Below are 22,400 nucleotides of genomic sequence, written 5' to 3'. Positions count from 1 at the left end.
TCATAAAACCATTCATCTGAAAGTGTCAAATGATTATCTATAATTTCTAACAACATAAATCGTTATCAGAGCATTTTTAGCATTTCTTCGGTTACGTTATTAGAAATTCACACATTTGTGTTGTAATTTTTACACAAAATGTGTTGCATTTATGCAACAATTTACACCACCGTTCAAAAGTTTGGGGTTGGTAAGATTGCATTTACAAAGTTGGATTTATTTGAACAAAATACAGTAAAAATACAGTAATATTTAAAATATTGTTAATTTAAAATCTTTGTGAATATATTATGAAATATCATTTATTTATTTATTTATTTGACGCAAAGCTGAATTTTCAGCATCATTACTCCAGTCTTCAGTGTCACATGATCTTCAGAAATCATTCTAATATGCTGATTTGCTGCTCAAGAAACATTTCTGATTATTATCAATGTTGAAAACAGTCGTGCTGCACAATTTTTTTGTGGAAACTGTGATACGAGTTTATTTTTCAGGATTCTTTTTTCAAATTTTATTTAAAATATAATTTTTTTGTTTTGTTTTATGCATCCTTGCTGAATAAAAGTGTTAATTTCTTTTGTACTGACACCAAACCTTTGAATGATAATGCATGTTATTGCTGCATTCAAGTCTCAGTTTCTATAAGAATTTCAGTGTTTCCCATACATTGATTTATTTGTGGCAGCCTGCCACAATATCATCAAGAAACATTTCTGATTATTATCAATGTTGAAAACAGTCGTGCTGCACAATATTTTTGTGGAAACTGTGATACGAGTTTATTTTTCAGGATTATTTTTTCAAATTTTATTTAAAATATATATTTTTTGTTTTGTTTTATGTATCCTTGCTGAATAAAAGTGTTAATTTCTTTTGTACTGACACCAAACCTTTGAATGATAATGCATGTTATTGCTGCATTCAAGTCTCAGTTTCTATAAGAATTTCAGTGTTTCCCATACATTGATTTATTTGTGGCAGCCTGCCACAATATCAAAACTGACCGCCACAAATAGATTTTCCAAATGCCTTTAACTTAATTGAATAAACATGAGCACTGTACGTTTCAAAATCAAAATGTGGCCGGGTAACCGACTGTCTTCAGAAAAGCATTGATGCACTGATCTATATAATGACTATACTGTGTATTACAGATCAGTGCATCAATGTCATTTCCATTTAATCTTTCCTATAATGCCTGATAAAGTAGCGCTGCTTTGATTACCGCCGTTCGCGGGGAAACCGCTATATATCTGCCGCTCCAAAAGCGCCACCTGCTGGCAGAAAATGAATTTGCGTTTTCAATCAGCCCGGCTGCTGTTTTCGTCATATATATATATTTCCCCAGGGGGAAGTGCCGCCACACATAGAGTGTAAATCTGTGGGAAACACTGAATTTACACCAAAATTCGCTCCGCTTCTAAATGAAGGCTGTTGTCATTGTCACTGTGAGCTGCAGTTTGACTCTCGGGTGTGTTAGAAGAAACGTCTTGACGAGTGAGCAGGTGGATTTTGCTCTGTGAGTGTGGGAAGGCATCGTTCCTGGCTGGTTTATTCTCCGTTCAGTAATTGGCGATTTCTTTTCTTTTCCCTGCAGGAGTGTTTTCCTAATGAAGTGACGTGAGGTTTGGAGGTCTGACTGTGTTCGACTCTTCATCCTTCCGCTTTACTTTCTCTCCTCTGTTGTGCGTGACTATTGATTATTTTTTCTTTGCATTCTCAGCTCATCTTAGATTAACTCATTGTCTCTTCCTGTCTCCGAATCATTGGGGAGGAACCGGGAACAGTAGTTTGTTTTTCTCGAGAAACCTCAAGTGAAACACTCCAGGGAAGTTGCTTTCAGTGCAATCAGGCCATAAAGGGAAATCCGCAGGAGATTAAATCCATACTGAATCTTGTTTTCAATTCCATCTCTGTTGGCATTACCGTGCCATGCTTGAGATGGCTGGCGTTCCTGAAAACGCTACAAAATTTAATTTTAACACATCCTCATCTCATTGTATCTCTTTCTCTGTTTGTGTGTTTTTCCCAGCCGTGAGCGTTTTGCTGTGATTGGCGGGGGAAGCCTGCAGATCATCAACCTGACCGAAGAGGATGCTGGGATATACGTCTGCCAGGCGAACAGCGGCAACATGACCAGCGAGATCCAGGCAGAGCTCACGGTGCACGGTACATTTCACAAGAACATATTCACATCTTAAATCAAATCGAGTCAGCAAACCTGCTGAGAATCATCTGAATTGTGAATGATTCAATTCAGCGCAAACAGACTCATGGAGCGGCACTAAACATCCCGTATGTAATTATGAGCAGCATTGTTCAGGCTTTTGAAACACACACGTGTCTAGACGGCGTTCTCCTCTGCGGGGGAGGAACTTCAAAGCGTTGTTTTGTTTTTATTTATTTATTTTTTTCTGTATTATTTTCATCTCTTGGCATGGGATTACATTTTTGGAGAGTCAGTGAGAATTCACAGCTCTGTCTAATATGGAGGTTTGTAAAGGTTTTGAATGGAAACGCTTTCAAAAGCGTCTGCTCTATAGATACAAGTTAATGCATGCACAACTCTAGTGTTAATTTTGTCAGCTATTTTTCATTTAGTCTTAGTCCTGTGCCAAATGTAACTTTTAGTTTTTATCATATTTAGTCCACTTGTCCTGTTTTAATTTTAGTCGACTAAATGTCTACACAACTCAAACTCATTGCCATATATTTGATTAAATGTGGCCACCTGACCAACCATAATTCTGTCAGGACCACTATTGTCAAAATGATAGATACTTAGCATAAAGTTTGTTTTGGCGGTATGGTTCTGTTCTGGGCAAAAAACTCCCTGCCCATCCTGTCATGAATGAGCAGGGAGAGCAGCAATAATAACCCCCCTAGGGTTAACAGAACAGAACAAGGCAGATATCATTAATGTACTTAATGATATTTAAGTGTAACACTTTATTCAAGATAAAGGAGTCTGATTAGCAAGGAATATCAGAAAGCCAAGTCCTGACTGTGGCGAAAGGAGGAGCTGGGGATGGAGAAGAGTAATTTGCTCCTGAGCAAGCTGAAAAGCTGCTGAATAATACTGAATAGAGCTTATATAGGAATGCCACAACAGGTGTCGTATTCCTATAGGTAGATGTGATCAGCTTGACTCACGTGACCTGCCAGAACTAACGCTAACGCTTAATTTTTCATTTTTAAATTCTTTAATAGCCTGACATGCAATACAGTGGTCATTCATTCAAAAGTGCTGCAGGAAATGCAGAAGACAGTACTGCACAATGGGCCTTACAAAAAAATCTGTAAACCCATTCTAACTGTAACTGTAGCATTGAATTGAATGTGACAGTTTGCATATAATGGTTTTACATGGTTGTGTTCGCCCAGATGTTTAAGTGCCGATTATTACATTTACATCTGTGCATTTGACAGATGCTTTTATCTTACATTGCATTCAGGCTGATGTTATTAGCATTTGATAACTGTTCTCACAGTGTTCAGAGAAAAAGTTTTAGGCACTACATTGTTTGAATACTCTTTTTAACATCTGCACTTTGTAGCAAACATTGTTGCAGTTTTTTGTAGTTTTGTTGTGTTACAAACTGTCAGGCTTGTGAAAAATGTAGTTACTATAAGTTAATAGTGTTTAGTTAGTTCTTTCCCAACACTGGTTCGAATAACATGGATCTTCGAGACGAGAAGCAACGGTAATTTATAGCACAATTTACCATTCCATTGTAGCGTCTGGACCAATCAAAAACACAATTTTTCATTTGATTTAGCAAATCGGTTATTCATTAGATTAACAAATCGTCACAGTCCCCTCACCCAATAAACTGGGTGCCAGGATGTCTGCAACGACACCAGGCCCCCCTGGTCCCCATGGCAACTAATGCTGATACCACTGGTTTTATGACCCACAGGAATGTAAGTAGGGAAAATCACTGCATGTTCCATAGCAAGAGGCACAATGCACAGTAGAAATGGACTTTTCTACTAATTAATTCATAGGAAAACCTTTCTTTGAATGAACACACATATCCTTCAGGTCATGGTGTATGTTGTCTTTGATATTTTTAGACTATTCTATGCATGCTTATGATGGAACCCATTCCTGTCATCTTGCCATATGTAATCATACCATGTTTGGTATCTATGAATTCGCCTTCTGATGATCGGGACGAGCGTGTATATTGTGTGTTGGTACATGGGCAATATATTGGTGTCCTGAGAATCTGTAGTAATTTCGATTCAAGTTCCATTTGCAAAGTACCATGCCCTCACACAAAGGGTCATAAAAACTCCCCAGTATCTCAAAACTCCCACTTGGGACGTCAGCCTTTCTCATTGGACAAGCCCATTTTGAGAGGCGGGAATCGTCCGAGACATTAAAAGCCCCACACTAGGGACCCGCCCAGAGTTAATTATTCATATTTCCCCATGAGCTGATTCGCTACACCATTGTAAAAACATCACAATAATCCACAAGTAATCCACACCACTGCAGTCCATCAATTAACATCTGGTGAAGGGAAAAGCTGCATGTTTGTAATAAACAAATCCATGGAGTTTTAACGTTGCAAGCTAAAATATAGGTCCTCAAGCCATAATATTGCTTTCTCCAGAAGTCGGGAGAGAAATATGCACATCAAGCACTGTTTATAAGCGTTTATATGATTTTGATGTTAGAGGACAGCAATGGATGGACTTCTTCACTGGAGGAAGCGTTTTCATGGATAGAAGACTTGTATTTTAGCCGGAAGCAATGGTTTGAAGTTAAAAATGTCTTAATGGATTTATTATGTGGATTACTCGTGGATTATTGTGTTGTTTTTATCAGCTGTTTGGACTCTCATTCTGACGGCACCCATTCACATCCATCACTGAGCAAGTGATGCAACGCTACATTTCTCTAAATCTTCCCATGAACCAGGCTAATCCAGTGACTAGTTTTTCCTCGTGATTGGTGCTTTGCTAAAAATTGCTTTCTAATTCATGCAGTTTTTGATCACATTACAGCGCAGATTACATAGTTTAACAATTTTTCCAAAGAAAAACAGCTGACATAATGATTTGCAACGTTCAGTTCATTCCAGCTCACATAAGAAGAATATCCTAGTCAGCTTTTACCACTTTATGAGCATATTTAATTCAAAATCACACTATGGTATATTCTGTAGCCCAAGTTAGCAACAGTACAAAATGGATGGAGGGTCAATTGCTTATTATATACTCCTTTATAAGCTGTAAAAAATAGAAAACTGATAAAAACTCATGCACGCTGATTTATAGAAGTTGCGTAAAGCTAGTCATTCAGAATGAAGCGCAGTCTGTGGTCGTGCTGTCTGAAGCCCAGACTACCTTTGATCTGACTCTTGAAATTGAGCCATATCATAATTGGATTTTCTAATTAGATTAATTTTTTTTCTTGTGAGACTGACATGGATGCTAGCGGTGATGCAAGAGATTTCAGTGCAATATAACATCAAGAGTAAAGTAAGATAAAGCTGACAGCAGTGGGCCATGTGTTCATGATCTCTTCGCCCTCCTGATCTGTTATTTTCACTCCCTCCTGCTGCTGATGTTTTTTTTCCATTCGCTTTTCTCGCCTTTTTACAGGTACTGACGCACGTATGGAAGGGTTTGTTACTGAGCTCAGGAAGTTGAATCTCCCGTGGGGAGTCAGGAAATCTGATTTCACGTCAGATGGGTAAAAATAAAGCGCTTTGGGTAACACAAGCACACCTAGTGAGGAGGGCGTTTAGGTGTGTAAAGCTGCATGTTTTGAAAGCCACGTACGCAGGTGCATGTTTGAACGTTTTTATAGTTCCTGTACGTCTTGCATAAACAATATAAAGGAATATTCCAGGTTAGCAATGCGTTAAACTCTATAGGCAGGATTTATGGCATGCTAACAATTTTTAAAAAAATGTTATACGAGTCTTTTCTAGGTGAATAAACTTCCAGTTTTCTGTGGTAATCGACAGCACGTCACAGATGCTGTGTGCAGATCGTAACTTGTATTGAGATGAACTCACTCGGTTCATATTTTTAGCTCTCTTTCATGCCTGCTTGTGCTATTTTCATTGGTGTGATTAATATATGATGTACTTTCAACGCCAATTAGTTTTTTCCCTCTTCTTGCATTTGAGTCTGTGCTTCTCTTGCAAGACTTTGGCTGACTTTGGATGCATAAATAACGCTGTGGTGTTTTAAGAGCTTTTCTGGGTTATAGAGTTATAGTGACTGTTTCTTCCGACAGTATGGCTGCTGTGAAACGCCGCATTGGGTTATTAAACACTGGCAATTTAATATCTGCATGTGAAGTGACTCATAGCTCTTGTGCCGGGGTTATTTTAGAAGCCGGTGTTCACATGCTGGGATTTTCCCCAGATTCCCTCTCAGATTAGCAGGATTGTAGAGAGCCGTGTAAAACGCTGTTAAGATTGGCTTGGGTTACGCTTTAAAAGTTACTCATAAAATGAAAGGATGTGTTCTGACAATAACTGTAATCGTATTACTTTCACACCCACTTGCTTCAGTAGTGCACACATAAGTCCTGCATATTTAGTAGTGCATACTTCAGTCTTATATATTTAAGTTGATTACTTTTTATTTTTTATACTTTATTGTGTTCCAGTTAAATTCAATTCTTGTTACATTCTGTCTACATTACATTTGGCACATTTAAAGTTTTTTTTTGTTTTTTATCACCACCTATATTAATAAACGTTAAAAACTAAAGGAATACGTATGCACATATACATAAATTATAAGTTCTGTTATTGTTATATTTTATATAAATTCAATTATGAGTAGAAAATGTTTTTATTAAAATATATTTTTAAAGAAGTCTCTTCTGCTCATCAAGGCTGCATTTATTTGATCAAAAATACAGTAAAAACAGTAAAATTGTGAAATATTATTACAATTTAAAATAACTGTTTTCTAGTGGAATATGATTTAAAATGTAATTTATTCCTGCGATCAAAGCTGAATTTTCAGCATCATTACTCCAGTCTTCAGTGTCACATGATCTTCAGAAATTATTCTAATATGCTGATTTGCTGCTCAAGAAACATTTCTGATTATTATCAGTGTTGAAAACAGTTGTGCTGCTTCATATTTTTGTGGAAACTGAGATTTTACTTTTCTTTTTTTTAGGATTCTTTGAATAGTAAGTTCAAAAGAACAGCATTTATTTGAAATTACATATACAATTTTATTTTTTATTAAATTATAATTATTTAAAGTCCAAAAGAACAGCATTTATTTGAAATATAAATTATAAATAAGTGTATTTTTTATTTAATTATAATTAATTAAAATGTATCATTTTATATTTCAAAATTAATTATAAATTTGAAATTATAATATTATAAATGTCTTCTACTGTCACTTTTGATCAATGTCTTGCATCTTAAAATACTAAGACTATATATACTATGATACCATATATATATTCATATTTAAATGTAAGAAATTAATTCTTTTTTTCAGCATATATTTAAATATATTTTATTCCAATCTCAAAATTAAGAAAATCAGAACAAAAGAGTGTCTGCATATTTTAGTGTATACTTCAGTTCTATATGTTTCAGTTTAGTGCTTGTGTCAATCCTGCACACTTCAGTCATCTGCAGTTGCTGTTTCACATGCTACTAGTTTTTAAAAACATTAGATGGTATACAGTATGCACTGCGCAGTAAACAAGTATTCCATTGAAAACACAGCCGGTGTGAAACCAGTCCTGCAGGAGTCTGAGGGAGAGAAGATCGAACTCAAGTTCATCCAATCTACAAAACCAAGTCTGAAAACAGCATAATTCGCCAAGGCTGATGCCGGAGAGATACAGCAGAGAATTGAGATCACACCACAGACAGTGACTGCCAGAGATCGTTAGCGTAGCAGAGTTCAAGGAAATGAATCTTCCTCTGTTCCTCTCCTCCAGCTGACAGCAGATGGAGCGCTGTTGATTTTCTTTGTTTATTGTTGACTTTAGAAGGTGAAGCTGGGCGTGAAAAATACAGAATAAGTCATCTTTGACGCACTTTTGTCAGCTGCTGATAAGAAAACTATCTCTGAATCTGAAACTCCTGTTATATTTAGCGTCTCTGTATTCTTGTTCTTCATCTGTTCTTCCCTGCTGTACATCCTGCATTACCTGCACAAGTTACAAACATCAGGAGAGGTCACAAACTAGCTCGTTTCCTGATGGATGCGGTTGCCATAGGAACTGCCACGTCTGTCACACGAATCCCAGCGAAGGGATGTTGCACTTATGCAACCTTTAATGCACCCTGTGACCACCTCTCCAGTTCATGCCTGCATTTATTCACTTCATTCTTCTAGTTCCTCCTCGGTTCTTGACGAGACCCTCCAACACTTACGCCCAGGAGTCCATGGACATCATCTTTGAGTGTGACGTCACCGGCTCACTGCCGCTCACCGTCAAATGGATGAAGGATGGAGACACGGTCATTCCCAGTGATTATTTCAGGATGGTATGTTAGACCCCCTCCTCACTGCATGATACACATTTATCCATGAAATTATACAGTAAACAGTTTAAAAAATAAAGTTTTACATGAATAGGACTTGATTGCTTTTTTTTTAAACAAAGCGGTCAGTGAAATAAGGTGCTTAAAATCTGGATGATACTTGATTTATTTTTTAATTTTTTTTTCAGTTGTGTAATCTTGTTACCAACCATTTTTAATCCTTTATTTTATTGTATTTTATTTAAACTTTTTTTATATTTAAACTTTTTTTTTTTTTAAGTTTTTGCAGTTATTCAACCCTGTTACCAGCCATTTTAACTGTATTAATACAGTTTTAAATCTAGATTTGTTATTTTTTATGTTATTTATTTATTTATTTCGTTTTATTTTATATTTTACATTTTTCAATCCCTTTTTTTTTTTTTGCTGGTTACCAGCCATTTTAACTGTATTAATACAGTTTTAAATCTAGATTTGTTATTTTTTATGTTATTTATTTATTTATTTCGTTTTATTTTATATTTTTCATTTTTCAATCCCTTTTTTTTTTTTTGCTGTTTTTCAGTCCTGTTACTGACACTTTTAACTGTATGAATACCATTTTAAATCCTGATTTTGAGTTATTTTATATTTTATTTTATGTTTTTGCAATTTTTCAGTCCTGTTACCAACATTTTTAATGTATAAATACAGTGTTAAGTAATGATTGTAATTAGTTTTTGTTTTATATTTTATTTTTATTTTTTTTGCAATTTTTCAGTCCTGTTACTGACTCTTTTAACTGTATGAATACAATTTTAAAACCTGATTTTTAGTTATTTTATATTTTATTTTATTTATTTTTTTTGTGTGTGTGCAATTTTTCAGTCCTGTTACCAACATTTTTAATGTATAAATACAGTTTTAAGTAATGATTTTTAGTTATTTTATATATATATTTTTTGTTGTTGTTGTTGCCATTTTTCAGTCCTGTTACCAACACTTTTAACTGTATGTATACTTTTTTAAATCCTGATTTTAATTAGTTTTTGTTTTATATTTTATTTCATTTTTTTCTATTTTTCAGTCCTGTTACCAAAATTTGTAATGTATAAATACAGTTTTAAGTAATTATTTTTAATCATTTTATATATTTATTGTATTTTTTGAATTTTTTTTGTAGGAATACAGTTTTAAGTAATGATTTTTAGTTTTCATACTTTTTTTTATTTATTGTTTTTCAGTCCTGTTACTTACACTTTTAACTGTACAGCTAAATGAGTCATTATCCAGCAAAATTGTCATATTTAGCCATCTTTGTTTTTTCACAATAATAAGAGTGCTAGTGTTATTAATTCTTACGCAATGCTCTGTTTTGTTGTTTGTGTCCCCACAGAAGCAGCATAACTTGCAGGTTTTGGGTTTAGTAAAATCAGATGAAGGTTTTTATCAGTGTTTAGCGGAGAACGACGCCGGGAACGTCCAGGCCAGCGCTCAGCTGATCATACTGGATTTAGGTAAACTCTCTTTGTGTATATTTGCGTTTCTGTGTGTGTTTATGCAGAAATCCTCGTCCTAAATGAAGATACTGCATTAAACGTGTGCAGGAAAGCGCAGTCCATCTCCAGAGCCAAATCCCTCAGATCTCGAGTGTTTATTCTAGTTGAGTGATGGGCTAAAGACTTGCCAAGACTCACCGATTGATCTTTTGACAGGAATTAAACACAGCAATCATTATCACACGATGGGTCGTAGCAGTCCGCCAGTGATGTTTTCTGGGGATGAGTCCAAACGCTTTGTGGCTTTAATGTCATTATGATGGTTTTACAGCGTGTCATAAGCGTGACATCCATATATTCACATTTTCTGTTGAAAATCCTGTGCAGACTCGTTGTGAGGGTGTTGTGGGAGGTTGTGTTACTACAGTATGCATGCTGCTAAGACGTTCTGGATGGTTTTTACAGCCCAGTTTGGTCTATTTTAGTTTTTTTTCTGTAGCTTGTCTCTCCATCTCAGGCTTCACATGCATGCGTTCGTACTCACGTTTTCACGCACTGAATGAAGGCTTGAACACATGTTCTCACACGTCAAGCAGAGGCGTAAATGATTGGATGGCTGGTGTGAGATCTGTTTCTCACCTGGCGCGGGTGCGAGTCTCCAGTGTTCCTCGACTCGCAGAGATCTCACCGCTGTATGTTTAATTAACCGTGCCGCTTTATTAGAAACGTCAAACATGTGCATGCTTTTCATTTTCACGTGCGCTGCGTTGCATTAGCACCTCTCGACGGAGACCCGAATTATGTGTGCAGAACTCTGGATGTCATATAATAATCCGGATTTCTCCAGCGGACGCGTTAAGTTTAGTTTGCAAACTGAGAAAACTCGCTGACACTGGATTGCAGTGATTAATTACTGATCGGATTCCAGTGTAGAGGAAGTGGATTTAAGTCCTCATGGGAAGTTTTCAGAAGTGATTTTGGCCTAAAAAAGGGAACACGGAAGAGCAACGGATGTGCGTTAGGTGTGTGTTGCCCCGGAGAATGATGGGAAGTATAGTTTGGTTGTGCTAAATTTGTATTTTCTGCCAGCATTATTGCTTTTCTTCATCAACAGTACATGAAAAGTGAGTGAAGTCATTTTAAAATAAACATCATCTAATGGTGTGAGTTTGGGGCGGGGCTATCTGTTTGGCCAGCCAATGACAGACTTGTTTGATTTCCACTGGTAATTACAACATTGTGGTGACATTTATTGTTTTGCTTGTATGTGATTATCAAACGTTATTTAATTAGTTTTTCTTAATTTTTAAAATTATTTTATTTTATTTGTTAATTGTTTTTTTTTTTAAATGAAAACCTTACCCAATGTCACAGCTGGTGATTGTGGTTTTATTGTTTATTTGTGTTATTATTATTATTTTTTTTTAATACGCTGTGCGGCACTTTGTTCAACTTTGGTTGTTTTAAAATATGCTTTATAAATAAACATTGTATTGTATTGTATTCTATTCAAATATAATGAATTTGTTAAAAATGAATTATAATTAACATTTAACCCTTCATTTTAAAATGGACTAATATTTATTATATAATTTAATATTAGTATTCTTTAATGCTTAATTAATGTTTCAGCAACTATAATTTGAATAATATTATTAAAATGATTTTATTAATTTTAATTTAGTGTAGTATTGTTCATTTTATTTATTATTATTTTTTTGTTTTTGTTTTTTATTTTTGTTAGAAAAGAGAAAAATTCAATTCTGTTAATGAAAAAGGGAACATAAATTTTAATCAAATTGAACTTATATTTATTCTATTATTTAATATCTAATCTAGAATTTAATATTAATATTATTTTGTATTTAATTCATATTTAAGCAACAATAATTTGAATAATAATATCACTAAAACAATTGTATTCATTTTATTGTGGTATTTGTTTTTTATTATTATTTTTATTATTATTAGATCCCAACAGTAGTAGTTTTCCTGAGAGAGATTTGTTGTTATCCCTCAGCACCTTTTAGAGACAGGAGCACTTTATAATGGCAGGGAGGAAGAGAAGAGGAAATGAAATCCTGATAATGAAATAAATCGGTCAGCAAGGACGATCTGTCACGTTGGAGTTTAGTGGGCACTTGTTGACGGCTGATTTCAGTGATTGAAGCGTCACTCTCAATTATTGATGTTACTGGTGTAGTTTGGGTTGGAAAAGGAGAAGTCTTCATTTGCTCTCCGTTTAATCTCTTTGTTGTTTAGGAGGAACTGATGTAATGAGTGAACCGCTGTGCCTCTCGTCAGTGTTTCTGATGTGCTTGTGTGTCTTTCGCTGCATGAGATCTTTATGTCCTCTGAACGTTTGCTCTCAGCCTCTCCAACTACAGGAGAGCTTTGTTTTGATTAACGAAATAATCCACTTCAGGACACTTGGAAATCAGTCCAGGCCCTTCTGTTGATTTTCCTGCTGTGCTTGAACACGACCCTTCACAAGTCATATACATTAGAGGTTTCTTCGTTTGTGGTTCTCAGAAAAGAATCGTAAAGAGACAGTTTACCCAAAAATGACAATTAAGTCATAATTTACCCTCCCCCATGTCGTTCCTCACATTATTATTATTATTGTTGTTGTTGTGAATAATAAATATATGCAAAAATAAAATTAAAAAAACTACAAATATGTTAAATATAAAATTATACTATTATTATTATTATTATTAATAATAAGTATTGTTAATAATAATAGTAGTAGTAATAAATATAACATTTAAAAAATATATACTAAAATTACAATTAATTTTAATTATACATTTTATTGTTGTACATTTTAATGTTAAAATATTCTTTTAAAAAATTACCAAACCAAATGTAGGTCTTAATTTAATCTCAGATGATATTACATAGATTTCAGAGGAACGGACACCTGTCACACACACACATGAGTGTTAGATGGAGTGTGAATACTGGTTTCACCAGCTTTGATGCTAAAACACTTTCATTCCTCCATTACAGTACAGTGCCAGCACATGATCGCTCTCGTTCCAGCTGTAATTATGTCTCTGTGTGTAATGAGATCTGCTAGCGTGCTGTGGATTACGTTCTGTTCAACATGTTAATGTCATGCATTACGCTGAGCATGATGGTAGGGGTGGGCGGTATGACAGAAATCCTCTCAATATAGTCAGTTTTGCTGGAAATTCAATGAAAAAAAATTAAAACCATGTAGTAATGCCTTTATTTAAATAATCCAGTGAATAAAATACTTAACAAATGGAAGGTACTTCATTTATTTGATTATTCTTTTTTCATTTGGACCATGAAATCATATGTGCATTTTTTGCATCCTTTTCCTTTCCTTTTTGTTTGATAAACCCACTGTGTGTGTGTGTGTGTGTGTGTGTGTGTGTGGGTGTGTGTATACATACAGTACATACATACAAACAATTTTTGCTCTTAATTTTAATTTTAATTTTATTAATATTACTATTATTGTTAAATGAGTCAGGTTCGGTAACAAACTGCACCCGTTACAAAAACATTTTTTTTTTATTAATGATTAATTTAAAAATTATAATTAATTAAACCCTTTTTACTTATTTTTATAAAAATTGCTATTTTATTATCATATACACAAGTCAGTTTCAGTCTCTAACAGCACCTGTCAAAAAAGCATGATTTTATTTTATTTATGTTTATTTTATTATTAATTTGTTCAAATTATAAAAGTAATGTAACTTACTTTTTAATTCATATTTTCACAAAATGGTTTATTATTATTATTAATTTACATTTATTATTACTTTTTACTTGGTGAATTTATTATTCTATGCACCCCTATTTTGAAAGGCTCTCCCTGTCCACCTATATCTGTGGATAAATCTACCGTAGTAAAAGTGGTGTAGAAAAATACCTCTTGATACATTTCTACCATCACACGGTATGTATCGTCCTACATGATGGGAATGAAGAGATATTTAGGCCCTGAAGCTCGTCACCATGTACCATTTAAAGTCTTGCCATCTAGACCTGTTGTGTGTGATTATGAGTCTGTTTACCGTGGTGAAACCCTCCATCTGACAAACCCTTGATTAGGATGTGATTTCTGCCGCGTTGGCCCTCTGGAGGTCTGCGGCTTCGCTGCTGCTGATGTTTTGCTCGATAGATGAGCAATCAGATGTTATTGGATTGTGTGAATGGCTATTGATGAGCTGGCCGGGGTTCCTGTCAGTTGCTCGGCTGGATGGAGAGAGAGAATGCGAACGAGAGGGATTTTTTTTTTATCCCTGCTGTGTGATTGTACAATCTGAAACAGCACTGTTTCTCCACACCCGCTCCATACAGGAAGCTCTCTCCGCGGGATTATGGGGCTTTTGGGCTTTGACAGGAAGTGGCACACGCGCTTGGTCTGCTGTTCGTCTGCTTTCTCTCTCCACCCGACTAATGACGACGATCATAATGACCTTGTGACGTAAACATGAATCCATAAATAACAGGCCAGATATAAATAACGGTGTGAAGCCTTTGGGCGGGTCCCGTTCTCAATCTTCCTGTGGGTTTGAGGTTACGCAAACAGACAGTCAGGTGTGATTGAGGCCGCACACTCCATCTCTCTGTTTCAGCGGGCAGCAAGAGTTTATACCGGTAAAGAGTGCTTCAAGAACCAGGGGGATTTTAGAACAAGAAACCCAGACACAAGCACTCTGTTTTATGTTGCTTTGCCCTTCGTAAAAGACAAAAAACTTAAAGGAGCTTTTACTGTAGAGCTGTTGGTTACTATTCCATTACTAAGGGGTTTTGGATAATTGCTAGGGTGTTTCTAGGTGGTTTGCTAGGGTGTTCTGAATGGTTGCTAGGGTGCTGCTAGAGTGTTTTGGGATGTTGCTAAAGTGCTCTGTGTGGTTGCTGGGGTGTTCTGGGTAGTTGATAGGGTGTTCTGGGTAGTTGATAGGGTATTCTGAGTAGTTGATAGGGTGTTTTGGGTGTTCTGGGTAGTTGATAGGGTGTTCTGGGTAGTTGATAGGGTGTTCTGGGTAGTTGATAGGGTATTCCGAGTAGTTGATAGGGTGTTTTGGGTGTTCTGGGTAGTTGATAGCGTGTTCTGGGTGTATTTCTACTGTGTTTCACAAAAAAGATCGGTATTGGTGATCGGATCGGCAGATACTGCTTTCTGTGATCGGTGATCGGCCTCAAAATCCCCGATCGGAGCACCCCTAATTGTGATCAATAGGTCTGTGAAACTGTGAATGTTTTATTTTATTTAGTTCTTTTAATTAAATATTATGAATCTGTTTTGGCTTTTTCTAAGTCATTTCAGAGCAGATGCATAAACATCAAGCTCTGTATCAAATATCATGAAACGGCTGGAAATATAGAGCTGTAATCTTTAGCTATAGTGCTCAGCCCTGCATACTGAATGAGAGGTACAGAACTTCAAACCCCAAAATTCAAAATTTCCTCAGCTGATTGAATTCACACCCTCGGGTCTGCTTCAGTTTTCTATTTCTGTTTTATTTCATAGTGTTTTTGGTGCATATCTAATAATAATAATAAAATCCCAAGGTCCCTTCTGTGCTTGATGTCATTTCCTGACTTAAGATCTTGCCTTTGAAGGGCAGTGTGAGCGTTTCCCCCCAGCTGTGAAGCCCTGACGGAGAGCGAGGAGATTTGAGATTAGCTTTTTCATTGGGGTGTTAAATAAATCAAGATATGAATGTAGCAGGAGACAGTGATAACGTTGCAGTTCTTTTTTGAAGTCCCATGATGCCACTGTTATCATTATCAGATGTTTTATTTTTACCCATCAGGTGTCTTATCTTAGGTCAGTGTTGTTTTTCTGTCTGTACTCATGCTGAGTCAGGATATGAGCGGGAAGCTCCGTCCGGTGGGCGGCAGTGCCCAGTTTGGCACATCACCATCTCCAGCTGGTCTCTGGTGCCCGTTTGTGTGCCAGACGCGGCAGGCTGGCAGACACCTCGCCCACTCGCACCCGCGCCGTCACACAGTCGCCCCACTGTCCGTCGAGCAGGTTCATTCAGCTGATGTGGGGTGTCACTCACACCTGAGGGTGATGCCCGGACACAAGCTGTGAAAGCGTTCTGTTCTGTTCTATTCTATTCTATTCTATTCTATTCTATTACTTTATTTTCTGTTTTATTCTATTTTGTTCTGTCCCTATTCTATTCCATTATAACCTATTCTGTTCTTTTTTGTTTTATCTATTTTATTCTGTTATATTCTATTATTTTCTGTTTGTCTATTCTAATCTATTCTATTATTTTCCGTTTTATTCTGTTCTGTTCTATTCTATTCTATTCAATTCTATTTCTATATTCTGTTCTATTCAATCATAACCTATTAAATTCTTTTCTGTTTTATCTATTCTGTTCTGTTATATTCTATTCTTTTGTTTTTGATATTCTATTATAACATTCTATTGTTTTTTATTTGATCTATTCTGTTCTTTTCTGTTATAATCTGTTCTTTTTTATTATATTCTATTCTTTTCTGTTTTGTTCTATTCTGTTCTGTTATATTCTATTCTTTTGTTTTTCTATTCTATTATAACCTATTCTATTATTTTTTGTTTTATCTATTCTGTTATTTTCTGTTGTAATCTGTTCTTTTCTATTATAATCTATTCATGGGTCTTCAACGTTTTTCAGGGTAAGGACCCCTTAGACGATAGAGACATGGAGCAGGGACCCTCGATACAAAATGTGTCAAGCAGAGCTACATATTAAGCATATACTGTAATATACTACTAACTTAGAAACCTCTGATTGGCCATTACGTTCAAGAGATCAACAAACATGTCTGTGATTGGCTACATTTCTCACCGCTGCAAAAACATGCTGTAAACAGGAACATCATATAATAATAATAATAATATAATTAATATAATTCGCCAATTATATTATATCTTTGTAGTATCAACTGAGAGTGCTCTTGCTTTCAATTTTGGGTGCTCATATTTAAAATTGACATTGTGATGTTTTTTTTTTTTTAACAAAAAATTGTTAATTGGCGGGCCCCGGTTGAAGATCTATTCTATTCTTTTCTGTTTTATTCTATTCTGTTCTGTTATATTCTATTGTTTTTTTTATTTTCTATTCTATTCTTTCCTGTTTTATTGTATTCTGTTCTAATCTGTTCTATTCTTTTCTGTTTTATTTTATTCTAACCTAAGCTATTCTTTTCTGTTTTATTTCATTCTATTCTGTTATAATCGGTTCTGTTCATTTCTGTTTTATTCTTTTCTGTTATAATCTGCTCTATTCTATTCTTTTCTGTTGTATTCTATTCTATTATAATCTGTTAATTTCTGTTTTATTCTTTTCTGTTATAATCTGTTCTATTCTATTCTTTTCTATTCTATTCTATTATAACCTATTATATTCCATTTTATTCCGTTCTGTTCTATTCTACTCTTCAATGTTTGTCTATTCTAATCTTTTCTTTTCTGTTTTATTCTATTCTATTTTAATCTGTTATTTTCTGTTTTATTCTATTCATTTATTACATTTTCTATTTTTTTCTGTTTTATTCTATTCTGTTATAATCTGTTCTGTTAATTTCTGTTTTATTCTTTTCTGATATAATCTGTTCTATTCTTTTCTGTTCTATTCTATTCTATTCTATTAAAACCTATTCTATTACATTTTATTCTGTTCTGTTCTATTCTACTGTTTTTCTATTCTAATCTTTTCTTTTCTGTTTTATTCTATTCTATTTTAATCTGTTATTTTCTGTTTTATTCTATTCATTTATTACATTTTCTATTCTTTTCTGTTTTATTCTATTCTATTTTAATCTGTTATTTTCTGTTTTATTCTATTCATTTATTACATTTTCTATTCTTTTCTGTTTTATTCTATTCTAGTGTATTCTAGTCTATTCTCAGGTTTTGATTCTTGAAGGTTTCTCATTGTTCACTGGGCTAGTTTGATCGTAAGCTTGACACATCTTTTGCAAACAAGTACAATGAATAGCCACTTCTCTTCAGTTTTGCATGAATCTTTTTCCAATCATCAGCTCTTTCTGGAGCTGATTGGCCAATCACACAGGATTCAGAGTGTTCCAAGTCAATGGTTTTGTGTTTGTATGTTTGTAGATGTTAAGCGACACTTGTATTGTTGACCTTGAAGCAAGACTCATCCCCAGGAATTACATATTTTGAGGAATATTTTGAATAATATAAATATATATGGATGGATGGACAGATAGATGTTTATATACAGTATATTGTATGGTGATATATATGTATATATTTGTTTATTCTTTTGCAGTAGATAAGCCCCAGTTTCCTCTAATTTGCATCTACGCCAGATTTCATAGAGCATGCTATTTTTAACTACTTCAGATGAAGTCATCAGTATGTTTTAATTGCAGGGACAGATGTGAAACTGTAATTAACATTGTGCTTACTGATATGAATGTTAATGAAATGCTTCCCCTCAGTGTTCGTAACATGAGCCTCCGTCTCCTGCTCTGTCTCATAGTAAATTTGCTGTTTGGTTTTGATTTTGAAGTCATTGTAGTTGTCTTTTCATTTACGTCAATTATTTTATGTTCTTTTGTTTGTTTTCTTCCTTTTTTCTCACCCTCCCTCTCCTCCCGAACTCTGTATCTATAATTTACCCCCCTTGTTGCCCCTCCCATCACAATCCCCCTTCTATGTACTCAAGACGTTGCCCTTCCTTCACTGACCGATGCCACTACTGACCATGTAGCATCCAGCCCGTCCGAGCGCAACGACCCGACGCCCTCCGCCCCGCGTGATGTCGTGGCGTCTCTAGTGTCCACTCGATTCATCAAGCTGACGTGGCGCCTTCCTGCCGAGCCACACGGGGAGAACATCACCTACTCTGTGTTCTATAGTCTGGAAGGCACTAACAGGTTAAAGATGCTAAAAGATGCCAATGTGTGTTTGATATTGGAAAATTATCACTTAACATGGTCTTACGTAGTTTAAAAGAACAACTTACGCTGCCTCTGCAGGTTGTTAAAGGAACAGCAACAGGAAATACAAACTGTAACACTGTGCTGATGTTTAGAATACCATACTAGTATACTACACATACTAAGGATGTGGGGTTATCGAAGGTAAAATTTTAAGAATCGGCCATTGAAAAGCACATTGATCGACCACTAATCTGAGTATTCGGTAAAATGCAAAATCATCAGTGTTTATGTCCCTGAGTATACAGTATATACTGTGCACAGAATGTGGATTTTCTGTTTTAAACACTTAAAATACACAAATAAACTACTAGATTTAACAAAATGTCCAGTAAGCAACCAAATCATAGTGTGAAGGTTACTGCATCCCACAATGCAATGTGTATACCTACCATTTCCCATGTGACGTCCAGGGTCATTATTGTCAACTAAAATTATTAAAAACGTTTTTGTTAATTGAAATAAAGCTGAAATAAAATAATATATAAATATTAGAAAATTAGAAATGTTGCCTTGCAAACTAACTGAAATCAATCTGAAGCACTTAAATTACTAACTGGAAATAAAAACTAAAACTGAAATACAAAATAAATTAAATCTAAATAGTAATATCAAAAAATAATAATAAATTAGAAATGTTGCCTTGGCATAATTTCTGAAATAATTTTAAGTACTAAAATGACTTACTAGAAATAAATATAAACTAAAACTGAAATAGAAAAATAATTAAACCTAAAAAGTAAAATTAAAATATTAATTAATAGTGTATTTAATTAATATTATATTAAATTATTAATAAAAATAAATGCATGTCACATCACTAAAAAAATAACTAAAATTGAAATGAAAACTGAAAAAATTAAAATAATCTAATTCAAAATGTTAATAAGAAAGTGTTTTTTATAACTGACAAAAAAAAGTGGTTATTAACTTTATTTTTAGACAGATCTGATCAAATGTAGTTAGTAAGCTATAAACATATCAACATGTTTAGTAAGATTGTCATAAGATTTTTGTAGAAGGCTGTTTATGCTGACACCCCTGTGTTTTGTTATGAATTGTGTTGACACATTCTGGCAGACAAATTCGAGCTAGAAACATCTGCATTGACGTTCCTGACTAGCATGTTGCAGGCCTAAAATCATACATCAGACATGTTTGTGTTAGTTTGTTTGCATATTGCTGTTGCTTTGCTCGCAGGGAGCGTGTGGAGAACACCAGCGGACCGGGAGAGATGCTGGTCACCATCCAGAACCTCGTCCCCGACACCAAGTACACCTTTCGGGTGGTCGCGTCCAACGCTAACGGCCCGGGCGAGAGTTCCACCCCTCTTACAGTGGCCACCCAGCTGGAGGGTAAAACAGCCAACACACACCTACACACTTCAAGCATTGAATACTGGGCCAAGTCTGAGGTTTCTCTCTCTCACGACCACACTGGTCCTGTTTGTGCGCGTCCAAACTTACCGGACGCTGTTGATCTGGGAAGCGCTGTGGTTTCTTCACAGACAGGCTCTTTCTGTCCGAGCTGTACGAGTGTGGAATTGTAAACATCTGGGTGGTGGGACTGTCGGATGTCTGGCAGCATCTGTCAGGATGATTTTCATGGATACAGGCGACTAGTATTAATGAGACGAGAGCTCAGGGATGCAGGTAAGGTCGGAGCTGTCCGGAAAGATGCAGCCAATGCGAGCTGGTCTCACGGGACGAAAGGAGACTCATGCTACTGGAGGGCTCATGCATAGGGCAGATACAGAGACAAAAGTAAAAAAAGGAAACTGCTTCCCGGCTCGTACGATATCTGACATATAGTATGCGAGATCAGGATTGTGCATCCAAGGGGCTTTGATGGTGTAGTATTTTTTGCTGTTTTTTTGCAGTAGTCTATGTCCATGCATGCTAATTGCGACGTCGACGTGGAAGAGTTTGTGTGATGATTTGCTAACAACCAGTCAGTTTGACTTATACGGACAAAATGAATTAAAGCAACACAATTTTCTTTCTAGGTCTTTCTAGGTCAACACTCCTCCGTTTGCTTTGCATCCCAAACGTGGACCATGCAATGCATTTCGCTCGTTTGAAGTGTCGAAATATCCTCAGCGGGATTCAGATGCCAGAATAGTCTTCTTTTACCATGTGATATTGTCATTATTTAACGTATCCTGCTGAAACGTGGCGTCTTTTGTCACTATACGTGCTGTTGAAGTTTGCAAAGGTGAAAAAAATAAGTGTCAAACAAAAGAAAAAAGACGCTTCAAGTAGAACTGTAAGCAGTGGAAGACACTGTGAAGAAATTACTTCAGTGGCCTTTTGTGTGTTCAAACACTTAAAGCTGAAGCACAGACAAGTGTTTCTTCTGCTTTACTTTCAGTTCTTGTGCCTAAAACTTTATAACAACCGAAATTATTAACTTTAGTGTTTTTGCATTCATGCAGGAGTCAGATTTGTGCACATATGTGACCCTGGAGCACAAAAGCAGTCTTAAATCGATGGGGTATATTTGTAGCAATAGCCAAAAATACATTGTATGGGTCAAAATTATAGTTTTTTTCTTTTATGCCAAAAATCATTAGGATATTAAGTAAAGATCATGTTCCATGAAGATATTTTGTAAATTTCCTACCGTAAATATATCAAAACTTAGGTTTTGATTAGTAATATGCATTGCTAAGAACTTCATTTGGACAACTTTAAAGATGATTTTCTCAATATTTAGATTTTTTTGCACCCTCAGATTCCAGATTTTCAAATAGTTGTATCTCAGTCAAATATTGTCCTATCCTAACAAACCACACATCAATGGAAAGCTTATTTATTCAGCTTTCGGATGATGTATAAATCTCAATTTCGGAAAAATGGACACTTAAAGGGATAGTTCACCCAAAAATGAAAATGTGATGTTTATCTGCTTACTCCCAGGGCATCCAAGATGTAGGTGACTTTGTTTCTTCAGTAGAACACATTTGATGATTTTTAAGTCCAACCGTTGCAGTCTATCAGTCGTATAATGCATGGCAATGGTAACAAAATCTATGAGAGTAAAAAAACATGCACAGACAAATCCAAATTAAACCCTGCGGCTTGTGACAACACATTGATGTCCTAAGACACGAAACGGTCGGTTTGTGCCAGAAACCGAACACTATTTATATCATATTTTACCTCTAATACACCACTATGTCCAACTGTCTTTGGGCGTGCGCACGGCATCCGGTGCGTGAGGTGTGTACGTGCTCTGGCGTATTTTACGTTAATGGGTGTGTTGATATCCAGCCGAAGAGCAATCAACCATAACTTCAGGCGAGCAGTCTCAGAAGTTGGGAATACGTGGAAAGTCACCACTCCCGAATGAGTTCGCGCGAGAGAACGTAATCTTTTAGTTTTAAGTCGGTTTGAACAATCCGGATAAGCGCAAGTACCATTTTGATTAGCCGTCGTACCTACAATGACTGTGCACTGTGTAA

The 22,400-nt window shown here is 35.5% G+C and overlaps 1 protein-coding gene across 1 annotated transcript in view; it reads left to right on the top strand.

Annotated features, from left to right (window-relative positions):
• LOC107701041 (neogenin-like) overlaps positions 1 to 22,400 on the top strand; it is an 81,598-nt gene that overhangs the window by 33,896 nt on the left and 25,302 nt on the right. Inside the window, exons 5-9 of the mRNA XM_016502957.1 lie at positions 2,036 to 2,172; positions 8,353 to 8,504; positions 9,877 to 9,997; positions 18,664 to 18,874; positions 20,138 to 20,292. Of these exons, the coding sequence (XP_016358443.1) occupies positions 2,036 to 2,172; positions 8,353 to 8,504; positions 9,877 to 9,997; positions 18,664 to 18,874; positions 20,138 to 20,292 (776 nt within the window). The remainder of the gene's footprint in view (positions 1 to 2,035; positions 2,173 to 8,352; positions 8,505 to 9,876; positions 9,998 to 18,663; positions 18,875 to 20,137; positions 20,293 to 22,400) is intronic.

The sequence above is a fragment of the Sinocyclocheilus anshuiensis genome, unplaced genomic scaffold (assembly GCF_001515605.1).
Source record: "Sinocyclocheilus anshuiensis isolate Anshui unplaced genomic scaffold, SAMN03320099.WGS_v1.1 scaffold1468, whole genome shotgun sequence".
NCBI classification, from domain to species: domain Eukaryota; kingdom Metazoa; phylum Chordata; class Actinopteri; order Cypriniformes; family Cyprinidae; genus Sinocyclocheilus; species Sinocyclocheilus anshuiensis.
This window is presented reverse-complemented; position numbering and strand designations above follow the sequence as displayed.